General features: G+C 40.2%; 1 protein-coding gene across 6 annotated transcripts in view; it reads left to right on the forward strand.

The window, feature by feature from the left end:
- LOC124136290 (protein polybromo-1-like) overlaps positions 1 to 21,469 on the forward strand; it is a 63,333-nt gene that overhangs the window by 5,748 nt on the left and 36,116 nt on the right. For 4 of the 6 annotated variants that reach the window (XM_046502167.2, XM_046502170.2, XM_046502172.2 and 1 more), the window contains exons 7-17: positions 1,416 to 1,583; positions 2,425 to 2,516; positions 2,683 to 2,931; positions 3,750 to 3,819; positions 4,234 to 4,332; positions 6,352 to 6,414; positions 11,018 to 11,071; positions 18,357 to 18,515; positions 18,939 to 19,070; positions 19,450 to 19,625; positions 20,299 to 20,431. In XM_046502167.2, coding sequence (XP_046358123.1) covers positions 1,416 to 1,583; positions 2,425 to 2,516; positions 2,683 to 2,931; positions 3,750 to 3,819; positions 4,234 to 4,332; positions 6,352 to 6,414; positions 11,018 to 11,071; positions 18,357 to 18,515; positions 18,939 to 19,070; positions 19,450 to 19,625; positions 20,299 to 20,431 — 1,395 coding nt within the window. The remainder of the gene's footprint in view (positions 1 to 1,415; positions 1,584 to 2,424; positions 2,517 to 2,682; positions 2,932 to 3,749; positions 3,820 to 4,233; positions 4,333 to 6,351; positions 6,415 to 11,017; positions 11,072 to 18,356; positions 18,516 to 18,938; positions 19,071 to 19,449; positions 19,626 to 20,298; positions 20,432 to 21,469) is intronic. The other 2 variants (XM_046502168.2, XM_046502171.2) reach the window with 2 other exon arrangements.

Raw genomic sequence — 21,469 nt, forward strand, 5'->3', positions numbered from 1 at the left:
CCTACTTAAAGATGACATGCTGGGATATAACTGATTTGACTGAAATACTGTTCCAACATTAAACCAAACTCACTCAGTGTTACCTTCCGGTCAACAAACCTTTATGTTCAAATACGCTGCATCTATACAAACTGAGTGCAAGGTAGCGCTCTTCAAATAACTATGTCCATGTTAATGTTGCTATTTATGAAGTGAATGTCATCACATTATAAAGATAGTGTTAGCTATCTCCTGTGGGGATTCAGAGTTAGAATTAGTCCCCAGCAACCTATTCTGGTTGTAAGAGGCTACCTAGGGGATCGTGTGATCAGGCTCGGTGAGCTTGGGCTGGGACAATACACCAACTGTGCAATCCGATATGTATCGCAATGCCTTGTTCATGATCTAATATGTATCACGATACGTGATCTTATCTGTGGTGTGTTAGCCATCTTTTTCATATACAGGATGGCCAAATACCTGGCACACTGATGATTTACAGTTGGTAGTGTCAAGTATGGTGCAGTGGATAAAAGTATTTTGTTTTCACTAATAACTTTCACTACTAATTAGTGTTTGGTGTAACAGTTATTACAAAACGATATCAGTCTAATTATAATCAGACCTCAGTTCTCGCTACCGCTAAACAAAGATCTCAGGACATCCCATTACGGCTCACGTCAGACCGACCTTGCGCGAACTTTGACCGACCAATGGAATGACCAATCAAAAGGCAGCTTTCGCGTGCTTTACGGCACTAATTTCAAATTGGCGATTAGGCTTGAAACATATTTTGACAAATTCTCGATTACAAATTTGAAACCTGAACAAAAAAACATTCTGGAATCGCTAATAGATTGTCTAGATTGTAAGGATTCAGTAGTTAAATTCGTAACTAACGTTCGGAATACCCCATGTTAAAGTTTTTGGGGTTGCATGATTAGAAATCACATTCCGACTGTCACTTTCATAATCTGGTAAGCGACACTCTGATTGATCGGATGAAAGTTCGTTCTGACGTGACCCCTATTGGGATGTCTTCAGACTTTTGTTTAGCGATAGTGAGAACTAAGATCTGATTTTAATGAGATTGGGTCATATGCGGATAAGGATGCAAATATCAAAGGTCAAGGAGGGACTACTTTCAGTGTTTACATACAACCATAGAGTCACCCTTATCATTCAGTGATAGAGTTTATTCCTAATACAGGATATCTACCATCCCCATACACACTCGTGTGATAACCTTTTTTAATCATTGGCAAAATTATTACAGCTGAAACCTTTTCCAAATCTATTTGGACTTCAGTAACATCAGTTTGGTATGTTAGCTCTCATATTCCATGTTGACAGAAATTCTCTTGGGAGTTGTGTGGTATGATACCCGTGTTAGTATGTTGAGTGTTTACTAATCATGTTTGTCCTTGACCTTGTAGAAATACCCTGAGTACTTTGAAATAATCAAGGAGCCTGTGGATCTGAAGATGATTGCACAGAAGATACAAGATGGCCAGTACAAGTACCGCAGGCAGATGGAGAGGGATCTTATGGTGATGATCAAGAATGCTAAGACCTTCAATGAACCCAAGTCACAGATATACAAGGTTGTTACACCTGCAAGGGCTTGACTTGTTGGCTGTTAGGAGCAGGGTTTTACCTTGACTTATACAAAACCCAGGACCACCAGTAATACATTTTAAGGGTCCTGTAATGGAATGCAATAGTGTAGTTTACTGTATGTTTTGATAATTACTTTAGAGCCTGGAGTGAATCTATAATCATGTGGACACTGGTCATGGTTGATAGATGAAATTATGCCCATAACTGCTCTTGATGTGCTGTAGGTAGTCTGTTGTACAGACCCTGCAACAAATATATTCAATGCAGCCCATTCAAGTCTATAATAGTGGGCAAGCCTAGGTTGTGTCAGTTTCTGAAAATGAAGAGAGTCTCTGGGATCCATTGAATTATACCTTATTGAGATAATTTAACAACCGTTTTTTCTGTAAAATATGTTCATTTCAGAGACTAGATGTTAGTCTATGCTGTAGGTACTGTGAATATTATCATGCGTCCCGTGAGACACAGTATGTTCTTTTTCTGCGCCCATTCTGAACATTTGTGCGTACTGGACACGTATTTGTGAATCTCGTAAAACCCTGGTTATGAGAGTGATTCACCATCTTGGTTCTGTGTGCACCTGCAAAGACACAATATCTGAGTAAACTCTTCTGAGGAAATGTCATTCATTTTTTAATTTTTGATTTTTAAATATATTTGTAATCATCAGTGAATTAATTATTACTTTTAACAAATGATTAGCATGATAAGTGTATAAGAAAAGCTTCAAGATTGTAAATATCTTTTATTTATTGACAATTTTACATTTGAATATGGTTTATGACAGTATTTGTTAAAGGTAAACACTGGTATGATTAACTTCAGGATGCTGTTTCACTGAAGAAAATTATTGCTGCCAAGAGCCATGAACTGGAATACAAGAAACAGGGTTTGCTGAAGAGCAGTGAGAGAATAAGGTACTTTAGTGGTTGAATGAAAAGTGAGACAAATAGATTTCCATGCATCATCATTGCGTAAATTTATGTCTCCTAAGTTTGTTTTTGTGAGTCAACACGATTCTCTGATTTAAGAATCTCGGAGAAAACCAGCACTAGATAATGCAGTGTTGCGTGTATGTTACAGAACGAGGGAGAGGACCAATATCCAGCGTCTGTCGGCTGTGTGTGCAGCGCTGAAATACCAGTCTGATGAGGATGTGGATGCTGCCTCCCAGTCTGGGAGTCACATGGATTATGAAGCGGAATCAGAAGGGGACACCAGTGTTGCAGAGGATGAATCTCCATTGTGGGGATTGTACTACGCTGTCAAGAACTATAAAACACCCAATGGTGACCAACTATCGGAACCCTTTTTAAAACTGCCCAGCAAGAGGTAAGAGTAATGGGGTTATTAAAGCGTTCGCTCGTCACGCTGAAGACCCGTGTTCGATTTCCCACATAGGTATAATCTGTGAAGCCCATTTCTGGTGTCCCCTGTTGTGATATTCCTGGAATATTGCTAAAAGCGGCGTAAAACCAAACTCACTCACTCCTTAATTGTACCAGAGTGTGTGGTTATCCAAGGCAACCTCAATGCTTGAGGTGATCCTTTGTCCAGCACTATTGCCATTACTGGCTTAACATGGTGCCCGACATCAGCTTGTCTGCCACCATGCACTTCCACACACTGCAAGGTTTATGGGAGACTTTCTGACATCTGTCTGATGTTACATGAATCCAAATGAACTCTTGTGTGACAAGCTTGGACAGTGGGTTTGAATTCAACAGCAACACAGTCCCTACAATATCACTGGCAGAACATCCAATCACATTTCCTGAGGCGTTTGTGTCAGTCCATGCCTTGGCTACTACATGCATGCATCAGAGCACAAGGTGGATATACCAGCTACTGATCCTCGGTGACTCCGTCTTCATTCTGAGCCCCTGTGACCTCATCCACTGGCATGTTTCTTTCAGACTTTGTCAACATTTCAAGTGATGGATATATTTGTTGTTATTGTTGGTTTCATTTGGTTTCTATCACAGTAATAAAATACACACCATCTGAACATTGAATTGCATTTTCAATGGCTTTGAGTATAAATATAAAAGCATTTAATGGTGATTCAGGATAAGACAACAATCCCTCGGCCATAGCATTACTGGTTGATGTATCCCTTTCAGTGTGATAAGAAATAAATCCTGTTTCAGATTCTACCCTGACTACTATGAGGAAATAAAGAAACCTATTTCTTTATACAACATCCGCAAGAAACTGAAAGTAAGTGACATATGTTTTAACAGGTCATAGTACTGGGATTTACCAGTTTGAAGGGCCCAAAAGAACCAACATATGGCATACAAATATTTGTTTCCTTCAGAGTAGCCGTCTTCTTGTGTTGATTAGAGAATAAATTTACTCAAGTCTTTGAAAGGCATTTAAAGGTGATACACACAAGGATGAGAATTTATGGACAGCAACTTCTTTTTTATGAGGAACACAACATTTTGAATGAAGGAGTAAGAATATACGTTGTGTTCCTCATAATAAAAAAGTTGACATCCACAAATTCTCTTCCATAAGTAAATTTTTGTTTTAAATTAAATAAATTAGTTGGTATGAGTGATTGAATAATGTTTTACAAAACTTAGAGCAATATTCCAGCAACAACACGTATGTCTGTGGTTGTTCCAGGTGAACCAGTACCGCAATCTGGGGGAGCTGCAGGTGGACCTCAACCTGGTGTTTGACAACGCCAAGCACTACAACCAGGACACTTCCAAACTCTACAGGGTAGGACAACTTACACTAGATATGCAAATATTCACTAGATTCATGTTTCAACCTTGACACATACTCTGTATAGTTCTGTGTTAGTGTGTCTGTTGAAGGCTGGCCCTGTGTGAGTGGGTCTGTTGGTCCTGTGTAAGTGTGTCTGTTGAAGGCTGGCCCTGTATTAGTTTGTCTGTTGAAGGCTGGCCCTGTGTTAGTGTGTCTGTTGAAGGCTGGCCCTGTGTTAGTGTGTCTATTGAAGGCTGGCCCTGTGTTAGTGTGTCTGTTGAAGGCTGGCCCTGTGTGAGTGTGTCTGTTGGTCCTGTGTGAGTGTGTCTGTTAAAGGCTGGCCCTGTGTGAGTGGGTCTGTTGGTCCTGTGTGAGTGTGTCTGTTGAAGGCTGGCCCTGTGTTAGTGTGTCTGTTGAAGGCTGGCCCTGTGTGAGTGTGTCTGTTGAAGGCTGGCCCTGTGTGAGTGTGTCTGTTGAAGGCTGGCCCTGTGTTAGTGTGTCTGTTGAAGGCTGGCCCTGTGTGAGTGTGTCTGTTGAAGGCCGGCCCTGTGTTAGTGAGTCTGTTGAAGGCTGGCCCTGTGTTAGTGTGTCTGTTGAAGTCTGGCCCTGTGTTAGTGAGTCTGTTGAAGGCTGGCCCTGTGTTAGTGTGTCTGTTGAAGGCTGGCCCTGTGTTAGTGAGTCTGGTGAAGGCTGGCCCTGTGTTAGTGTGTCTGTTGAAGGCTGGCCCTGTGTTAGTGTGTCTGTTGAAGGCTGGCCCTGTGTTAGTGTGTCTGTTGAAGGCTGGCCCTGTGTTAGTGTGTCTGTTGAAGGCTGGCCCTGTGTTAGTGTGTCTGTTGAAGGCTGGCCCCGTGTGAGTGTGTCTGTTGAAGGCTGGCCCCGTGTTAGTGTGTCTGTTGAAGGCTGGCCCTGTGTTAGTGTGTCTGTTGAAGGCTGGCCCTGTGTTAGTGTGTCTGTTGAAGGCTGGCCCCGTGTGAGTGTGTCTGTTGAAGGCTGGCCCCGTGTTAGTGTGTCTGTTGAAGGCTGGCCCTGTGTTAGTGTGTCTGTTGAAGGCTGGCCCTGTGTTAGTGTGTCTGTTGAAGGCTGGCCCTGTGTTAGTGTGTCTGTTGAAGGCTGGCCCTGTGTTAGTGTGTCTGTTGAAGGCTGGCCCTGTGTTAGTGTGTCTGTTGAAGGCTGGCCCTGTGTGAGTGTGTCTGTTGAAGGCTGGCCCCGTGTTAGTGTGTCTGTTGAAGGCTGGCCCCGTGTGAGTGTGTCTGTTGAAGGCTGGCCCTGTTTGAGTGTGTCTGTTGAAGGCTGGCCCTGTGCGAGTGTGTCTGTTGAAGGCTGGCCCTGTGTTAGTGTGTCTGTTGAAGGCTGGCCCTGTGTGAGTTTGTCTGTTGAAGGCTGGCCCTGTGTGAATGTGTCTGTTGAAGGCTGGCCCTGTGTGAGTGTGTCTTTTGAAGTGTGGTCCTGTATTATTCTAGTTTAAATCATGTATTCTGTCATGTTTGTTTCCGACTACTGTACTTTGTCATGTCTATACCCATGTCAAAATGGTGAGTATCTATGACCTGTGTCACTGTGAGCTTTCCAGAGCTGTACATGGTGTGGGTATAGTTTGTGAATTGCTTTTCATGCTGCTTTCAACAGTATTTCAGGTATATCAACACATTTTGTATTTTAAGGAGTTTAGCGTCCGCCCAGAGATCGGAAGATCAGGGGCTCCATTCCTTGCCACGTCATACCAAAAGACACAACAGACAGACCGACAATGCACAACACACAACACACAGACAGACGAACGTGCATCGCTATATAAGTGCAATATTCTTGGACGCGACGTTAAAACCCATTTCACCTCATTTTTTTCAGTATGTTCTCGCCCATTCACCATTATCATCAAATTATCACATCCACAAACAAATATGATAGGTGCATGGGTCACTCAGTCGTCTAATGCACAGCAATTTGTTGTGCAGTGTTGCATCCCTTTTGCATCTAGTCAAGCCATCTAGATGAAGTGCAAATACTCTAAGAATGGTCCTGTTGTTTCAGGATGCTGTAGTGTTACAGAAATACACAGCCGAGAAGAAGAAGGAGCTTGACAAGTATGACAAGGTATGTTGTCAGTAACACATCATTGAGTCTGTCCTGTGCAAGCTCTCCTGGCTCGCTGCCTGGCTGGCTACTCTAGCTGCTGTGCGGTCCCTCCTCTCTCAGCCTCTGTTGTCGTACATGTCGCTTACCTTCCACTAATCTGTTTGTGTCTGTGTTAAAACGCCATCAGTATTTAGTGTGGCATCCTTATGTTCAGGTTTACATATTGACAATGTTTAGACATTTCTTCTATCCCACGGAATGGTGTTTAGTTCTTGTATAACATAGCCATGTATATATATCTCGAACTTGTGTTATGGCTATGCTTTGAGAATCCTAAGATCTCCAGTTGTAAGTTCTGATAGATAAAGAAGTGGAAATGCCCGGTCAAAATGTACTTGTTTGACAAAAGGACAGCCTTGCAGATCCTACTACTATTTGGCAAAATGTTCCTTTTGTTTGTCATTGGTATTTGGTTTGAGCAAGAGTTTGATTACATGTATATGATCCGGGGTGATTTGTACATTCAGTTGGTATTATGCTTGCACCATGGCCTTTGTAAGACATGTTGCCTGCCTGAGATGAAGATACAGAAGGTATAAGGTATTTAACCTGAGGCACATAAAGAATATTCCCGTAAAGATTCAATATCTATTAGAAGTAATAAGGCATTAAATGTAAAGCATTTTCACAGAAGGAATAAGGCATTTTATGTGAGGTGTATAAGACATATTCGTGCAAGATACAAAAGGAATAAGGCATTTAATGTAAGGCATATTCACTGACGACATAGAAGGGATAAGTCACGTAACATAAGGCACATAAGGTGTCTTCACATAAGATATCAAAAGAATAAGGCATTTAATGTCTTGTGTATTAGGCATATTTACAGTGGATACAGAAGAAATGAGGCATTTAACATAAGGCATATTCGCCAAAGATACAGAGGAAATAAGGCATTTAATGTAAGACATCACAGGAGAATAAGGCATTGAACTTCAGGCATATAAGGCGTATTGACATAAGAATAAGGTATTTAATGTGAGGTGTATAAAGAATATTCACGTAAGATAATAGGGAAGGTATAAGGCATTTAACCTGAGGCACTTAAAGAATATTCACGTAAAAATACAATAACAATTAGAAGTAATAAGGCATTTAATGTAAGGCATTTTCCCAGAAGGAATAAAGCATTTTATGTGAGGTGTATAGGACATATTCGTGCAAGATACAAAAGGAATAAGGCGTTCAACATAAGGCATATTCACTGACGACATAGAAGGGATAAGTCACGTAACATAAGGCACATAAGGTGTCTTCACATAAGATACCAAAGGAACATCAGGTGTATTCACAGTAGATACAGAAGGAGTGAGGTGTTTAATGTAAGGCACATTCACATCAGAACATGTGATGTGTAAGCTGTGTAAGGTTAATGTGACTAACTTTGTTTTGGTTCGTGATCACGGGGTAGAACTGTTTGAGCTAATTTGTCTTCAGGTTGGGTTCAGTAGTCGTTATGCATCTTGTGGTTGAATATCAAAGTCAAATATTACGAGTATTGAGTCTTCTATTGACAAGATATGATCTTTGCTTTACTGCTTTGTGCTGTGACCATTGAGAATATGGTGGATGTGATTATGATGGTGTTGTATCAACAACATCAGTAGGTACACTATGTAGTTCTGCTGGCTAGTGTATGGAGTATTACAACACCATGTACAGTGCCTATCTTTAATCTTTATGCACCTTGATAGCATTCTTCATTAATTTGCTTGTAGTTCGCTGCAACTAGATGGACCATTAGGATTTGATTACAGTGCTTCCATTGCCATTTGTTTGTTAGTATGTTGTTTTGAGAATTAGAAACTTCTTCAGCATCTCTGTTCTGTCAAGATGAAAGTGAACAGTGCTTGTCAGAATGTTTTGAGTCAGCTCGTGGTCCAGTCTTGCTGAAGACATTGTTTTAGTTGTCTTCATGAGCTCATTATGTCAAGCCCATTGTTGGTTACCCTAAACATAATAATGCTGCAGTATTGCTAAAGAAGTAGTAAAGTGCACTCACTCACTCACTCACTCATCATGCTCTTGAGTTGACTGCTTCAAGAATAATAGTTCATGACATTTTCTAATGTTTTGGGTGAGTTCACAAATGTTTTGGTAATTTGTTGGCAATTTGAAAGCTATTTAATATTTCCCAATATAGTTTATTCAGAAATGTGAAATTTGAATTTTTTTGGCATTTAACTGAAATACCGGTATATATCCAAATATTTTTGCTACCTTATTGAGTTATGAAAAGCAACTGACGGTATTCTGTCTATTGTTCTGTGGTGGGTCAAGGTGAGGTGCCTGGCCAATGTTAACTTTCTAATTGTGTGTCATTTCATCCTAGTATTATTCCATGCCAAATAACAATAGCACCATCAGTAACCATGCTTGGTTGATAGCTCATCACAGTGTGTTGTCAGTACTTCATAAAGTACACAACGAACCAGCTGTGGTAACCATAACTCCGTGCTGCTCCCTATAAACAGTTCTGATTTTGACTTGTCGCTACACAGAACTTCAGGCTGTTCCATACTGTTTTCCTAATAGATTCCTGATTCGGAACATACTGCACTTACAACCCTGCCATAATGTATATGAATCATAACCCCTGAAAACTGCAACAAGGTTCGCTTCCTAAAACACTTGCCTTCAAATATGACTACTTATATATTCGATGATCTTACTTTCTATGTACTTAATGGGGTTGAATTATTGAGAATGCACAGATATTGTATCAAAACCTGATGGTTTCCAGAGCGACAGGTAAATATGTTGTTGCACAACGTATCATACTAGAACCCATATTTTAAGGCAAATGTCTCAGGAGGTGAGTCATGTTGTAAGTGTGCACGGTATTACCGGTATATCGGTAAATAGAGGTGCATTCTTTCCTGATACGTATCACAATATCATGTTTTAATGCCCGATATATCGGGTGATTTCAAAGAGCAATTTTGAACATACATTTACTGTTATACACTTACATCTACCTTTGAAATGTTTTCGTGATTCCAAAATGCAAGTTCTGGAGTTGTTCTGTGGCGGTGGAGTAACATCAAGTAGTCACTGTCCCAGAGCGTGCATCCGTGCGTGTTTATTGAATGAGTAAACATTATGCTGTTCTAGCATCTTCTTTTGTTCCATTTATAAACTTCAGTTCTTGCATTGATGTTTCCAATTGCTTCTGAATTCAACATTTTGAAATATACAATATATTGTGATACGTATTGCAATACAGTCTTGTGCATTGTAAAATAGTGGGATACACTTTAAACATCCAATACCCATCCCTATCATGTTGTATTTGTTGTGTACTGAAGCATATAAAGTGCGATGAGGTTTTGGATCTGGGATCAGTTAGGAAAACACTATGGGACAGACTGTACCTCTTTCAAGTCAAAATCGTAACTACAGAGAACTCAAACAGAGAGGCCCTCCCTCCCTGCCCGTGTGAATACAGCAACCTGCCCCTGCACTGAAGTTTCAGGAGTCTAGCTCAATAGGTTGATGAATGTGCCAAGTAAATCATCTTGTCTTGAATATATCGGCCTGTTATGATCAAATTCAGATTTTTGGACCAATAACTCGACTTCATCTTCAATTATCAGGGTACAGTATAATCTATTGTACTTTGATAACTACTCTGAAACCGTTTTTCTAACAAATATTTGTTCCTGAAACGATGTCACCATCTCATGTTTTCTCAGTCATGAGCGTAATTCGATTGGATGAGTATTTATTGCAGCATGTCATTTGAAGTGGACTTTAAAAGAAACTATTGTAGCATATGGATATGCATATGGAGATACATTGGATATATAATGATGACTTGACCTCAGTTTATTCTAATTTTGATAAAAGTGAGAATATTCTTCTAATTTTACATACCTGTGTGTATGGTAAATATGTTAATGTTCTTTAGGTATGATCAAAATGATTTCTTTCTGCATAATCAAGATAATGATGACCTAGCTACTAGCAGCTAGATTGGATCAGAATAAGCCAGTTCAGCCAATGTCAGGTGTCATTCCATCAATGGATAGGAAGGAGCCAAAGTGATTGATTTTGTAGTAGCACCATTTTAACACAGCCAAGTATGAAATTTTAAGTTTTGCCATAGCATTGCTTTCACTTTTCAGTTGCATTTTCTCACCATTATTATTTTGATTACTTATGCTTTGAAACTTTCTGATTCATGATTAATTGTGTTTATTCTTCATTTTTGATTTGATATGAATATTATTCATTTTATTATGTTTGTTGAACTTATTTTCCTTTGTTACATTCTGAAGGATTTCATAAAGACTTTTGGAAATACTGGATATAGACGTTCAAAGACATCACACATTCTAAAAACGCATTCAATATGTTTGTTCTGTAACAATAAATGTTAAAAGATTATACTATATATCCATTAACCTTCTAAGTGCTAAATGTCTCTTTATATCATATGTGCAGTTAATGACATCTGTTGTGCATGCACTATGTTTATATGTATGGACATTTGCATAGAAGAGTCCACTTAAGGTTAAGGGATGAAAGGTAGGTTGTAATGTGATCTGCTGCTTACTAGGAGGTGGTGGCAGCAGCCGACCCGACCCCTGTGACCATTGACCTCCCCATGGTGGTGAGTACCACTTGAGTTTACCACTAGGCTTCCGGCCAGCAGGAGGTGTCATCCTTATCTTCTTGCAGCTCACCTGGTTGGTTACCATGGTTACACGGACATTGTTGATATGTACTATGATAGTTGGGTGCATTTGGCTTCCATAATGACTGTCCTGTATTACAGTGGGGCCTCACATTACGATTTCGCCATAATCATTACGATTTTAATCCTAAAAGGACGGCATTATCATGGTTAAGTCATCTATAATGGAAAAATATACAAATATATTTTTTAAAAAGAAATTACCTATAGTAGTTTACTTGTCTCTTTGCATGTAATTTGCTCATAGATAACATGGCATCCTGTCTGGAAGTACACTGTAGGGAGCTTGTAATTAACATTACATTAAAACTATGTTCAGTAGTTTCTATCAAATAACTGTTGAGCTCACATACAAACATTAATAATGTAGGCACTTCTGGTATTGAAATGAAGGAATGATACACAATCTGCTGTTTGCCCTGTGTTGGTGGTTTGCTCCTGAGCTGAGGTGATTGTTCTATGGAGTTGGATGGGTAGTTTCTCTTAAATTGCAGCTGGCTAAAACATTTTTTGGAATCAGTATCTGTTTTGCAGGATCACATGGGTTGCCTGAATGAAGGGCATTATTTTTAGCTTTGAAAAGAAAGTGTATGAAACATGTTTGACACGATCACTGATAATAAGGAAACTATATCGGACCTTGAAAGGTCTGAGTGTTGCAGTTGATATTGTTTCATCTCTGTCAATAACATGAAAGGTGAGCTGCAGTACCCTGATGAGGCTTTGTTTCACTTAACTTGTAGATCACTCTAACTTGCAGTAGTTTATTCATGCTAAACAAAGCAGTACTAATGTTTCCGATGGTAAGACTTAGTAAAATATTTAGTACAGACTGATTATGGTCGCTCTGGTTCTTTGTTTTACATTTACATGTCAGAGTTAGAGGCACCACTCAGTCTGAAATAGAATTTTCATTTATGTATTTATATTATATAAGTTATGGTCGTTCTAATGTATGTTTGTGTTAGTAACATTTAAATCGCAAATTATTCATAAAGTAAAATCAGGTTTTTGATTAATTTGGAAATGATGTGATTGACTAAAATTGTCTGATTTCTTGACTGCAGATGCATTAATAGTCATAATAGAACCCCTTTTTCGCTTTCTTGATGTCATGCTATTACAACTGTTTAAAGAAACAAAAACTTTGAGGTAAACTAAGCTTTGGGTTATGTGTTAGTAAGGTGTAAACATATTTGAATTGATCTTCAAAAACTTCAAGTTATGAAACATAGCATGGTTCTAGTCTAAGAATAAAAAGAGTTAAAACAACTAGAATAAGAAAGTTAATGCTAATGCTGATAGTTGACGTCATGGGCGATAGGTAACAAGAAGTTACAAGAGAATTACTGTCATTGTCACTGCTTCAGAGGCCTTTAGCCTTCCAATGAAAACTGATAGACTGCAACAGAAAACTGTCATATGTCTACAATAGGAAACGGCAACATAATAGAATGAGAATGTAACCAAAAACTAAGAAACAGCATAAAAATCTGAGAGCATGCTGCCTAAACATGGAAACAGCACAGACTGCAGCCCTCCAAACTCGGCATTTGCAAAACAAAAGAAAGTTGACAGTCAGGAGCATCAACAAACAGCAAGTACGTTTATATCTTACAGCGGAAATACAACAATACACATTCAGAATATCTGTCAGTTTTCATTGGTAGGCCTGTATACACTACATTCCTCCATCATCTGAATACATAGGGTTGCTGTGTGGTGCAGTGTGTCTATTAATTGTTCGCTTATGAAAGGAAGCAACTCATGGATGTTAAAAAGCACCTACACTGTGCATGAACCTTTTGCGAATCCTAGCATTGCCTGCCTGCAATATGTAGGTCCGATGATTACAAGGTGAGAATGTAGTGATGACAATTTGACAGCCATTGTCTTCTAAGGTACGCTGGGTAACAAAGGGATCTTCATTAAATGCATTGCAGGATATCTTTCTATCAGAAAGCCGTTTCAATGTCGAGTTCGATCTGTCAGATTTGGGAAGGAATGTGTCTCTTTGTTGTGTAACCAATGTGATCCGACTTTTTATTGGTCAGAGCTCTCACTTCCAACACTCTAGAAATATCGATATAGTGCTATTGGTAAGCACTTAAAGTCAATAAATCGATTGTTAAATCAGTTTCCGATCTGTGGTATCGATTTCACTTAGGAATTTCGACTATGAATAAAATACATGCAATGCTGTTCAAATTTTATTTTATTTTGATCATTAGTGGTAGTAGTTTACACATGGTAATGAGGAAGTTTCTTTTTCTGAAATTATTAGGGTAATGAAAAAACAAATCAATCATATCTCAAACTTTACTTTTTATTTGTTGTTATGGTTATCACATTCAAAGGAAACTTCAGTTCCAAGATTTAAATTCAACTCTAAAATCCATCTCAAATGATACACTGAAAACTATCGATATTTCAATATCAATAGTTATTGCAATAGTGATTTCCAGACCAATAGTCACCCCTACTAGAAGCAGGCCATAGCTTGATTACTGTTTATATATGGCAATTTCACCACACTGCAATCCTATGTATTCATGGGTGAGGAATGTAGTGTTAACAGATTTGTGAAATACTGACAATGCTTTTACCGTCGGCCCATTGTTAATGATACGTGTTAGGCAGATGATTTTTAAACTGAGTATTGAATGCTATTATGTCAAGGTGAGCGCTTATAACTAGAGTTGTCTCCCCTGCCCTGCTAAACACCTCTGCTGGCCGCACCCGTCCTGAGCTTCCCCCAGGCTTGTAGGGCTGTCTGTCTGTGTGTAGTGTCAGTGTGCTTACCTTGCTGTCATGACAACAGGCTCTGTACCCCTCCTCAGTTCCGACAGTGTGTGTACCTGTACTGTTTTTGTAGAATAATGTTATTTGCATTATGGCATGTGAAAGTCAATGTTAAAACAGTGAAAAGGTTTGAAGTGGTTTATGCTTTTATTTCGTTTTGAAGTCAGTAGAATTTTGATGCAATATTTTATATTTTAGTTAATGCAATAATATTACATATACCGGTAGTACATTCAAGAGTACTGATTCCAGGCAGTTTAGATACCATGACAAGTGCAAATGTTTTCTCCATTGCTGCAGGAAATGATTCATATGTGAAAGCTATGGAATTGTACCAAAGTCATAAATTCATTGTACAACAAAAAGTAGATATAGATATTTGAAAAAGAAGTTAAACATGCTAACTTTTTAAAAACAATTGAATCTCACTGATAGGTTGGAATCACACAAAAATTAAAGTCATATTCCTTCTGTGAACTGCATAAGCATTTATGATGTTTGTATGTGAAATGATTCAGTGGGAAAATACTATTTCTGTGTGCTTTCTGATGAAAACTGAAACAGGAAACTTATCTGAAATTCTTATGAGCTTAGCTTGTGTTATGATGATAATGTCATCAATGTTCAAGTCCTGGACTTCAGAGATACGCTGAGGTCCACTGAAATCAAATGATTACCATCCTCTAGTCGGTAGCCACTTTTCTCCTTGCACGTAATTATTCCTGTGATAACTGCAGTTAGCATTCCATGTAGAATTGATCCTCTAACAAGCTGGGCAGTGTGAAGTGACATTTCAGCTATCTTGGATTAACACTTTGTACTAACATTGTTCCTACTGCTGTTCCATATAGAACTCTACTTGAAAGTAGGACATCATTTACACACACATAGTGTTCCAAACTAAGCCTGAAATCAAGGGCTCTTCCTGATAAGCCTCATGTTGAAAGGGGGTCCCCAGATTCCTATACAAAAGATCAAACCCCTGAACCCAATCTCAATTTGGAACATTGCTGCTGGTGTTTATGATCAGGAGATGTCAGGAATGGATCAGATAGCTGCGACAATTGTTTCTGCTTGATATATATAGCCATGTTGCCATCTGTAGTTAATTAGCACTCTGTAGCACCCAGTTCTTGAGCCCACAGAACAAAGCTTTCTGCAGGCCCAGTGTGTGTCCTACTGTGAAAGGCCTGTGCTGTGGTGTAGCATTATGTAACTCACCCTCCTAAACCTAGAGCCTTGCGATCTTATTCTTATCAGAATACTGAGGAGTATAGGCATCAGGTCTGTCTTGGTCAATGAGGGTACTGCTTGGTGTGACATTGACATTATCTTGGAGGACAGAATGGTAGGAGTAACTATTTACTTTGCATGCTTTGGCTAGGCTCTGTTGACAAAGGATAGTTATTTGTTGCATACTTGCATCATTTATTCCTTCGTGTGGTTTCTTGTATTGGAAGTGAAAGTGAATGTTGTTTGATGTGTAAGCACATGGCGTTGCGTGGAGTAAATGACTGCCCAGACACATTGGGATTGTTTCCTTTTCAGATACTGTTGCTGATAGGGGTCATTTTTGGCACAGGTACAACAGGTATGTGTCTGTATAAAGAAATGTACCCTAGCCAAAATCAGAATACAGAAAAGTACCCGGTTCCGTAAATGGTGAACAAATCCATATTCCTCAACCTGAAACTGAAACCGGTTCATTTTGTGGTTTAGGTTCGCTTTGTGACGAATGCATGCTGGATAATGCTGTGCATGGTGGAATATTAGAGTAATGTATGCAGGTCACTGTATTTGCTCATAATTTTAATTACGCGCTGGAATGCATCTCATACAACAGTATGACAGTTCTGATCTATTTATGGAAAGGAAATACTGAGAGACAAATATACGTCTACAGCCATGTTGAATTTTACCCCAGTTTGGCATCCAGGACATGTCATATATGTAAGTGGTCAGGGTACCGGAATGGACTCATCCTTGCGCACCTTCCTGTACTCTGATTTTGGCAGGTTACATTCTGTATACAGAACTGTACCTGGGGTATATCTGTAGTACATGTGCCGAAGACCTCTTCAGCGATACTGTTGAGAAAAGAAAAGATGATTTTGTATGTGTGTGTGAACAGTAAGAGAAAGACATGAGACACTTGTTTGATGTATCAAGTGTTATGGGAATAGAAATGGTGTCCAGATTGAGTGTTACTGTTGGAAACTGGCTTGTGTGATTGTATTGCATGATGGAAGGAAATGTCATACTGACATCAGTTTGAAGAAACAGTTTGCCAAGTTGTCTTGTGGCATCTGTTTACATGCCTCCCCTGGATCATTTTCTTTCTTTGTCTCGAGTTGTTGTCATTGATGACTTACAACTTCCAGCATGTGTCTTGTTCTCTTTGATGTGTTAACATGAGTGAAGTGTATTTCAAACAGAATGTTTCATCATTTTCAGGTCAATATCATAGACCTCCCATCTTCCTGAAGCAAGGGAGTTAACTGACTGTAAAAGTCCAGTTTCCACCCTTGCTGAATTAGGCTGGAATTTCTGGACTCAACTGTAGCGCCACCAGTGGCTGTTACGAGTTATGTCCCTCCTATTGACCAATCAGATTCCACCTTTCATATTGTTTGCATTTGCTTTAAACAAAATGGCGCCACCCAGTCAAGAGGATCTGATGGATAATCAAGATCTATATTGTTATAAAACAAGTCTTACCTCACGAGGTCCATCAAATTACTTGAGCACCTTGATTTAAAACATGAACATATGTGAAAAATATCTGTCAAAGCCAAGTTTGCGGTATACATGCTTTGCAAATCCTGCAATTGACCGAAATCTGCCTGGCAGTTTACGAACTGGACGTTGATTACGTTAATTAAATGTGATCGGACTATGCATAGACTTGTTAGTCCAACCAAAATATAACTCCATAATTCCAGCCTAGTTCAGCAAGGGTGGAAACTGGACTTCTAGATTCTGTCAACTCCCTTGCCTTGGGAAGATGTTCAACTCCAGACCAACTAGAACATCTTTGTGTTGACGATCTTGTTGATAATCCCACTTATGATTAGTAGTAGTCACTGTTTATTATAAATATTATAGATGTTGCTAACCCAGTTCATTTATATGTTTTAATTGCTTTCATTATCTGTATAGGGAATGTATAAGGTAACAGTCAAGGTGAGTAGATGTAGAGGTTAATTGATAAAGATGTTCCAAGACTTGAATTTTACAGCTATAGTCACCAGATGTTTGAAAGATAATGGACATGTTTGTAGCATTGATTGTATGTCACCATTATGACTGCAAGTGAATAGTGATAAGCCATGCAAAGTTAATTACTTGTTCAATATTTTGGCCATTCAATAAATAATGTTAACATTCTTTAATATTATCTGTGTATTATATCCTCATGTTATGGGTTTTTGTGCCCATAAGAAGTAAAAGAAGTATTTCTGATTACGTGAATTATAACCATCCCAATACACTAAAATTAAGTCTTACCTTTGAGAACATTTATTTCTGTTAACATTTGGATGGTCAAATGACCTTGTCTTGTTAAAGTTTGAGGTATGTGTTCATTACTTATTGAATATCGTACCTCCTGTAGCTTAATTGGTAACATAACTTCAGCAGCAAGTGGCAAACACTGCTGTCATCAGTGGGCTTTGAAGCGCCTAACTTAATTTTGCCATTAAGCGGGTCGTCACATATTGTTTGGGTGCTCGAAAAAAGGTGAGGCTCGGGACAAATCAAATTGTCAAAATGAAGGTTTATCTTTTCTGTCCATCAGTTTCATTTTCTTCTATTTCTCCTGTTTGGATAGAGGTGTAGGGTGTTCCCAGTAGCTCCTACTTGTCCTAGGTCCGGGATACGTCCTAGGTCTTCAGCAACCCATGCTTGTCGTAAGTGGCGACTAACAGAATCAGGTGATCAGGCTCGCTTACATGGTTGATGCATGTCATCGTATCCCAATTGTGGAGATTGATGCACATGGTAATCACTGGATTGTCTTGTCTAGACTTGATTATTTACAGACCACAGTCATATAGCTGGAATATAATTGAGTGCAGTGTTACACAACAAACAAACAAAATAGATACTTTTCCTTAGATTATTACGATACATCCATGATATGGATGTCATATTGCAAGTATTGCAAGTAGGAAATTGGTTAAAGGCCCTGTTGGGATTCCAGGGAGAAATAGGCCCCTTTTACTATATATGCTTGTTACAGCCAAGGAAACTGAAGCTGTCTGGTCAAACTCAGTTAATTATTGGATGCCATAATTTATGGTGAAAAATAAGTGTCTTTCAGATGAACAAGTGATTAACTTGATGTGGCTTGATCTTTACAAGCAATCAGAGCTTGAGTCTTGATCCTCTTCTGCTTCAGAAACATGAACATGTTGAGGAGGAACATACGCCAAAGGGCAAAGGTCGACGCAGTGCTGCGGGTGACAGCGAGAAGAAGAAGTCCACCAAGAAGAGTCCTGAAGATGGAGGGTTGAAGAGAAGGATGTGGATTCTCTACAAGACTGTGTTTGACTATACGGTGAGTCTCGGTGGCACAGCAACACATGTTCACCATAGGGGTATACCTTTGAAGATCCGGGTTAGAATAGGTCTTCAGCAAACCATACTTATCATAACAGGTGACTATGCTCGTTGTAAGAGGCGACTAACGGGATCGGGTGGTCAGGCTCACTGATTTGGTTGATGCATGTCATCGTATCCCAATTGTGGAGGTTGATGCATGTCCTCGTATCCCAATTGTGGAGATTGATGCACATGGTAATCACTGGCTTGTCTGGTCCAGACTCAATTATTTGCAGATCTCCCCCATATAGCTGGAATATTTCTGAGTGCAGCATTAAACAACAAACAAAAACAAATAGTGTTGTCAGCAGTTTAACAGAAGAAAGTAGTTGTCCAACATGGTGCTGGTTTATAAGCTTTTATGGCTATGTTGTTTCAGGACGGTGGCGGCCGACAGCTTCGACACATCTTCATGGTGCTGCCATCACGGAAAGACTACCCTGACTACTACCAGGTGATCATGGAACCCATCGACATGGGCATGATTGAGACGAAAATCAGGAACGAGAAGGTAACAAAGTTTAAAATAACTAAAACATGATTGATACTGGCAGAATATTGTTGAGCTTGGGCATTAAAGTAGCCAAGGGGTTAAAGTGATATTCACACCTAATTCCTTAAAAATGATTGCATTTTGTGAAGGCTATACTTAGCGCCCATTTACATGACATTGCTGCTCATTTGTTGAAAATTATTCTGATGACAGAAAGGGTCCTCTGTTTGGAAAAGGATTTTGTTGACAGATATTTTTTTATAGGATGTGGATGATTCTTGTTTTGTGCAGGAAGGATGCATTTGAGTTCTCTCGGTTGCACAGAAGGCCTTCATGCTTTATAGTTCAGTGATGTCGCTGATGCAATGTGGTGATGATCGTTTCTGCTTGTTCCCAGTATGCAAATGAGCAGCAGCTGCTGAATGACTTTGAGTTGATGTTCAACAATGCTCGCCATTACAACGAGGAGGGGTCCCAGGTGTACCAGGATGCCAACACACTGGACCGGGCACTCAAACACAAGTGGCGCTACATGAGCTCAGTGGCCCCCTCCAAGTCAGGCAAGGCTTCCAGGTGAGGAGAGGGATCTTGTGGACCTAGTAGTAGTTAACCTGGAGCTCATCTCCAGCCAGGGTTAGAACTTGACACTAGCCTGCTAGCCTGGGGCGAGTACAAATTCCTGTGGGCTAGTACAAATTTCACAATGACTCATTGTTTTAACATTACAAGGGTATTATATCTTTACCTGCGTTCTTCGTGCTTCGTTTCCAGAGTACTTGAACAATGGTTTTGGCCAGGTGTCTTTAAAGATCTTTCCTTATATAAGTCAAGTTTGAAAACCAGCCTGAGCTTTGAAAATGTTTACTAGATGTCAAAGAAATTGTATTTGTTGGCACATTTCTTATTCAATGGCCAGCCAAACTGATCCTTATTAGAGAGACTACAGGTAACATTACTGTAAATAAATTTGAAATTCAGATTTTTTATGGTCCCAGTATTATACTTCTTGTAGATAAGTGATGGTATTGTATTGACATGGTATGGTATGGTATGGTATGGTATGGTATGGTATGGCATGGTATGGTATGGTATGGCATGGCATGGCATGGCATGGCATGGCATGGCATGGCATGCAGTTCAGACAACATACAGTTGTTTTATAATGGATATGGATAATATTATAGCTTGATATTTGACCACGATGATATTTTCTCAACAATTTCAATGTGTGTATTTGTGTTTTCAGCAGCAAGCCCAAGTCGAAGCTGTCATCTCCACTGATTCAGAAGCTGCAGGACCTGTGTGAGACCATCAGGGACTACCAGGACAAGTCGGGCAGAGTGCTGTCTACACCATTCCTCAAACTCCCACTCAAGAGTGTATGTACAGCCTATTCATGCTTCCAGACTATAATGGGGTGTGGGTGGACCAGTCGTCTAAGGCGCTGCAATTCGCTGTGCAGAGTTGCATTCCTGCATTACTTCTGGTTTTCCACCAACATTAAGCTGACATACCGTGATATAACTGCAATACTGTTCAAAGCGGCGTTACACCAAACTCACTCACTCACTATGGACTAAAAAATTATGCTTAGTGCCAAGTTGGGGCTACTGGACTCAAAAGGTTTTGGCGCAGACTGCAATATTTGATGAATATTTGTGTTACAGTGATTTTTGTAATATGTCTCGGTTTGTGACTGTGTTGAGACACTTCTAGTAACAGTCCAGCACTGTGGAATGCTATATAGTGATAGTGGTAGCCTAGTGGGTAGCCTAGTCGGTAGCCTAGTGGGTGGTCTGGTGGTCGCCGATTGGGTGGCCTGGTAGTGGCCTAGTTCTAGCCTAGTGGGTGGTCTGGTGGTAGCCTAGTGCTAGCCTAGTGGGTGGTCTGGTGGTAGCCTAGTTCTAGCCTAGTGGGTGGTCTGGTGGTAGCCTAGTGCTAGCCGAGTGGGTGGCCTGGTGGTAGCCCAGTGGGTCGCCTGGTGGTGGCCTAGTTCTAGCCTAGTGGGTGGTCTGGTGGTAGCCTAGTTCTAGCCTAGTGGGTGGTCTGGTGGTAGCCTAGTGCTAGCCGAGTGGGTGGCCTGGTGGTAGCCGAGTGGGTGGCCTGGTGGTGGCCTAGTTCTAGCCTAGTGGGTGGTCTGGTGGTAGCCTAGTTCTAGCCTAGTGGGTGGTCTGGTGGTAGCCTAGTTCTAGCCTAGTGGGTGGTCTGGTGGTAGCCTAGTGCTAGCCGAGTGGGTGGCCTGGTGGTAGCCGAGTGGGTGGCCTGGTGGTGGCCTAGTTCTAGCCTAGTGGGTGGTCTGGTGGTAGCCTAGTGCTAGCCTAGTGGGTGGTCTGGTGGTAGCCTAGTGGGTGGTCTGGTGGTAGCCTAGTGCTAGCCTAGTGGGTGGTCTCGTGGTAGCCTAGTGGGTGGTGTGGTGG

This window comes from Haliotis rufescens, unplaced genomic scaffold, assembly GCF_023055435.1.
Source record: "Haliotis rufescens isolate VD_foot unplaced genomic scaffold, xgHalRufe1.0.p SCAF_22, whole genome shotgun sequence".
Classification (NCBI taxonomy): Eukaryota; Metazoa; Mollusca; class Gastropoda; order Lepetellida; family Haliotidae; genus Haliotis; species Haliotis rufescens.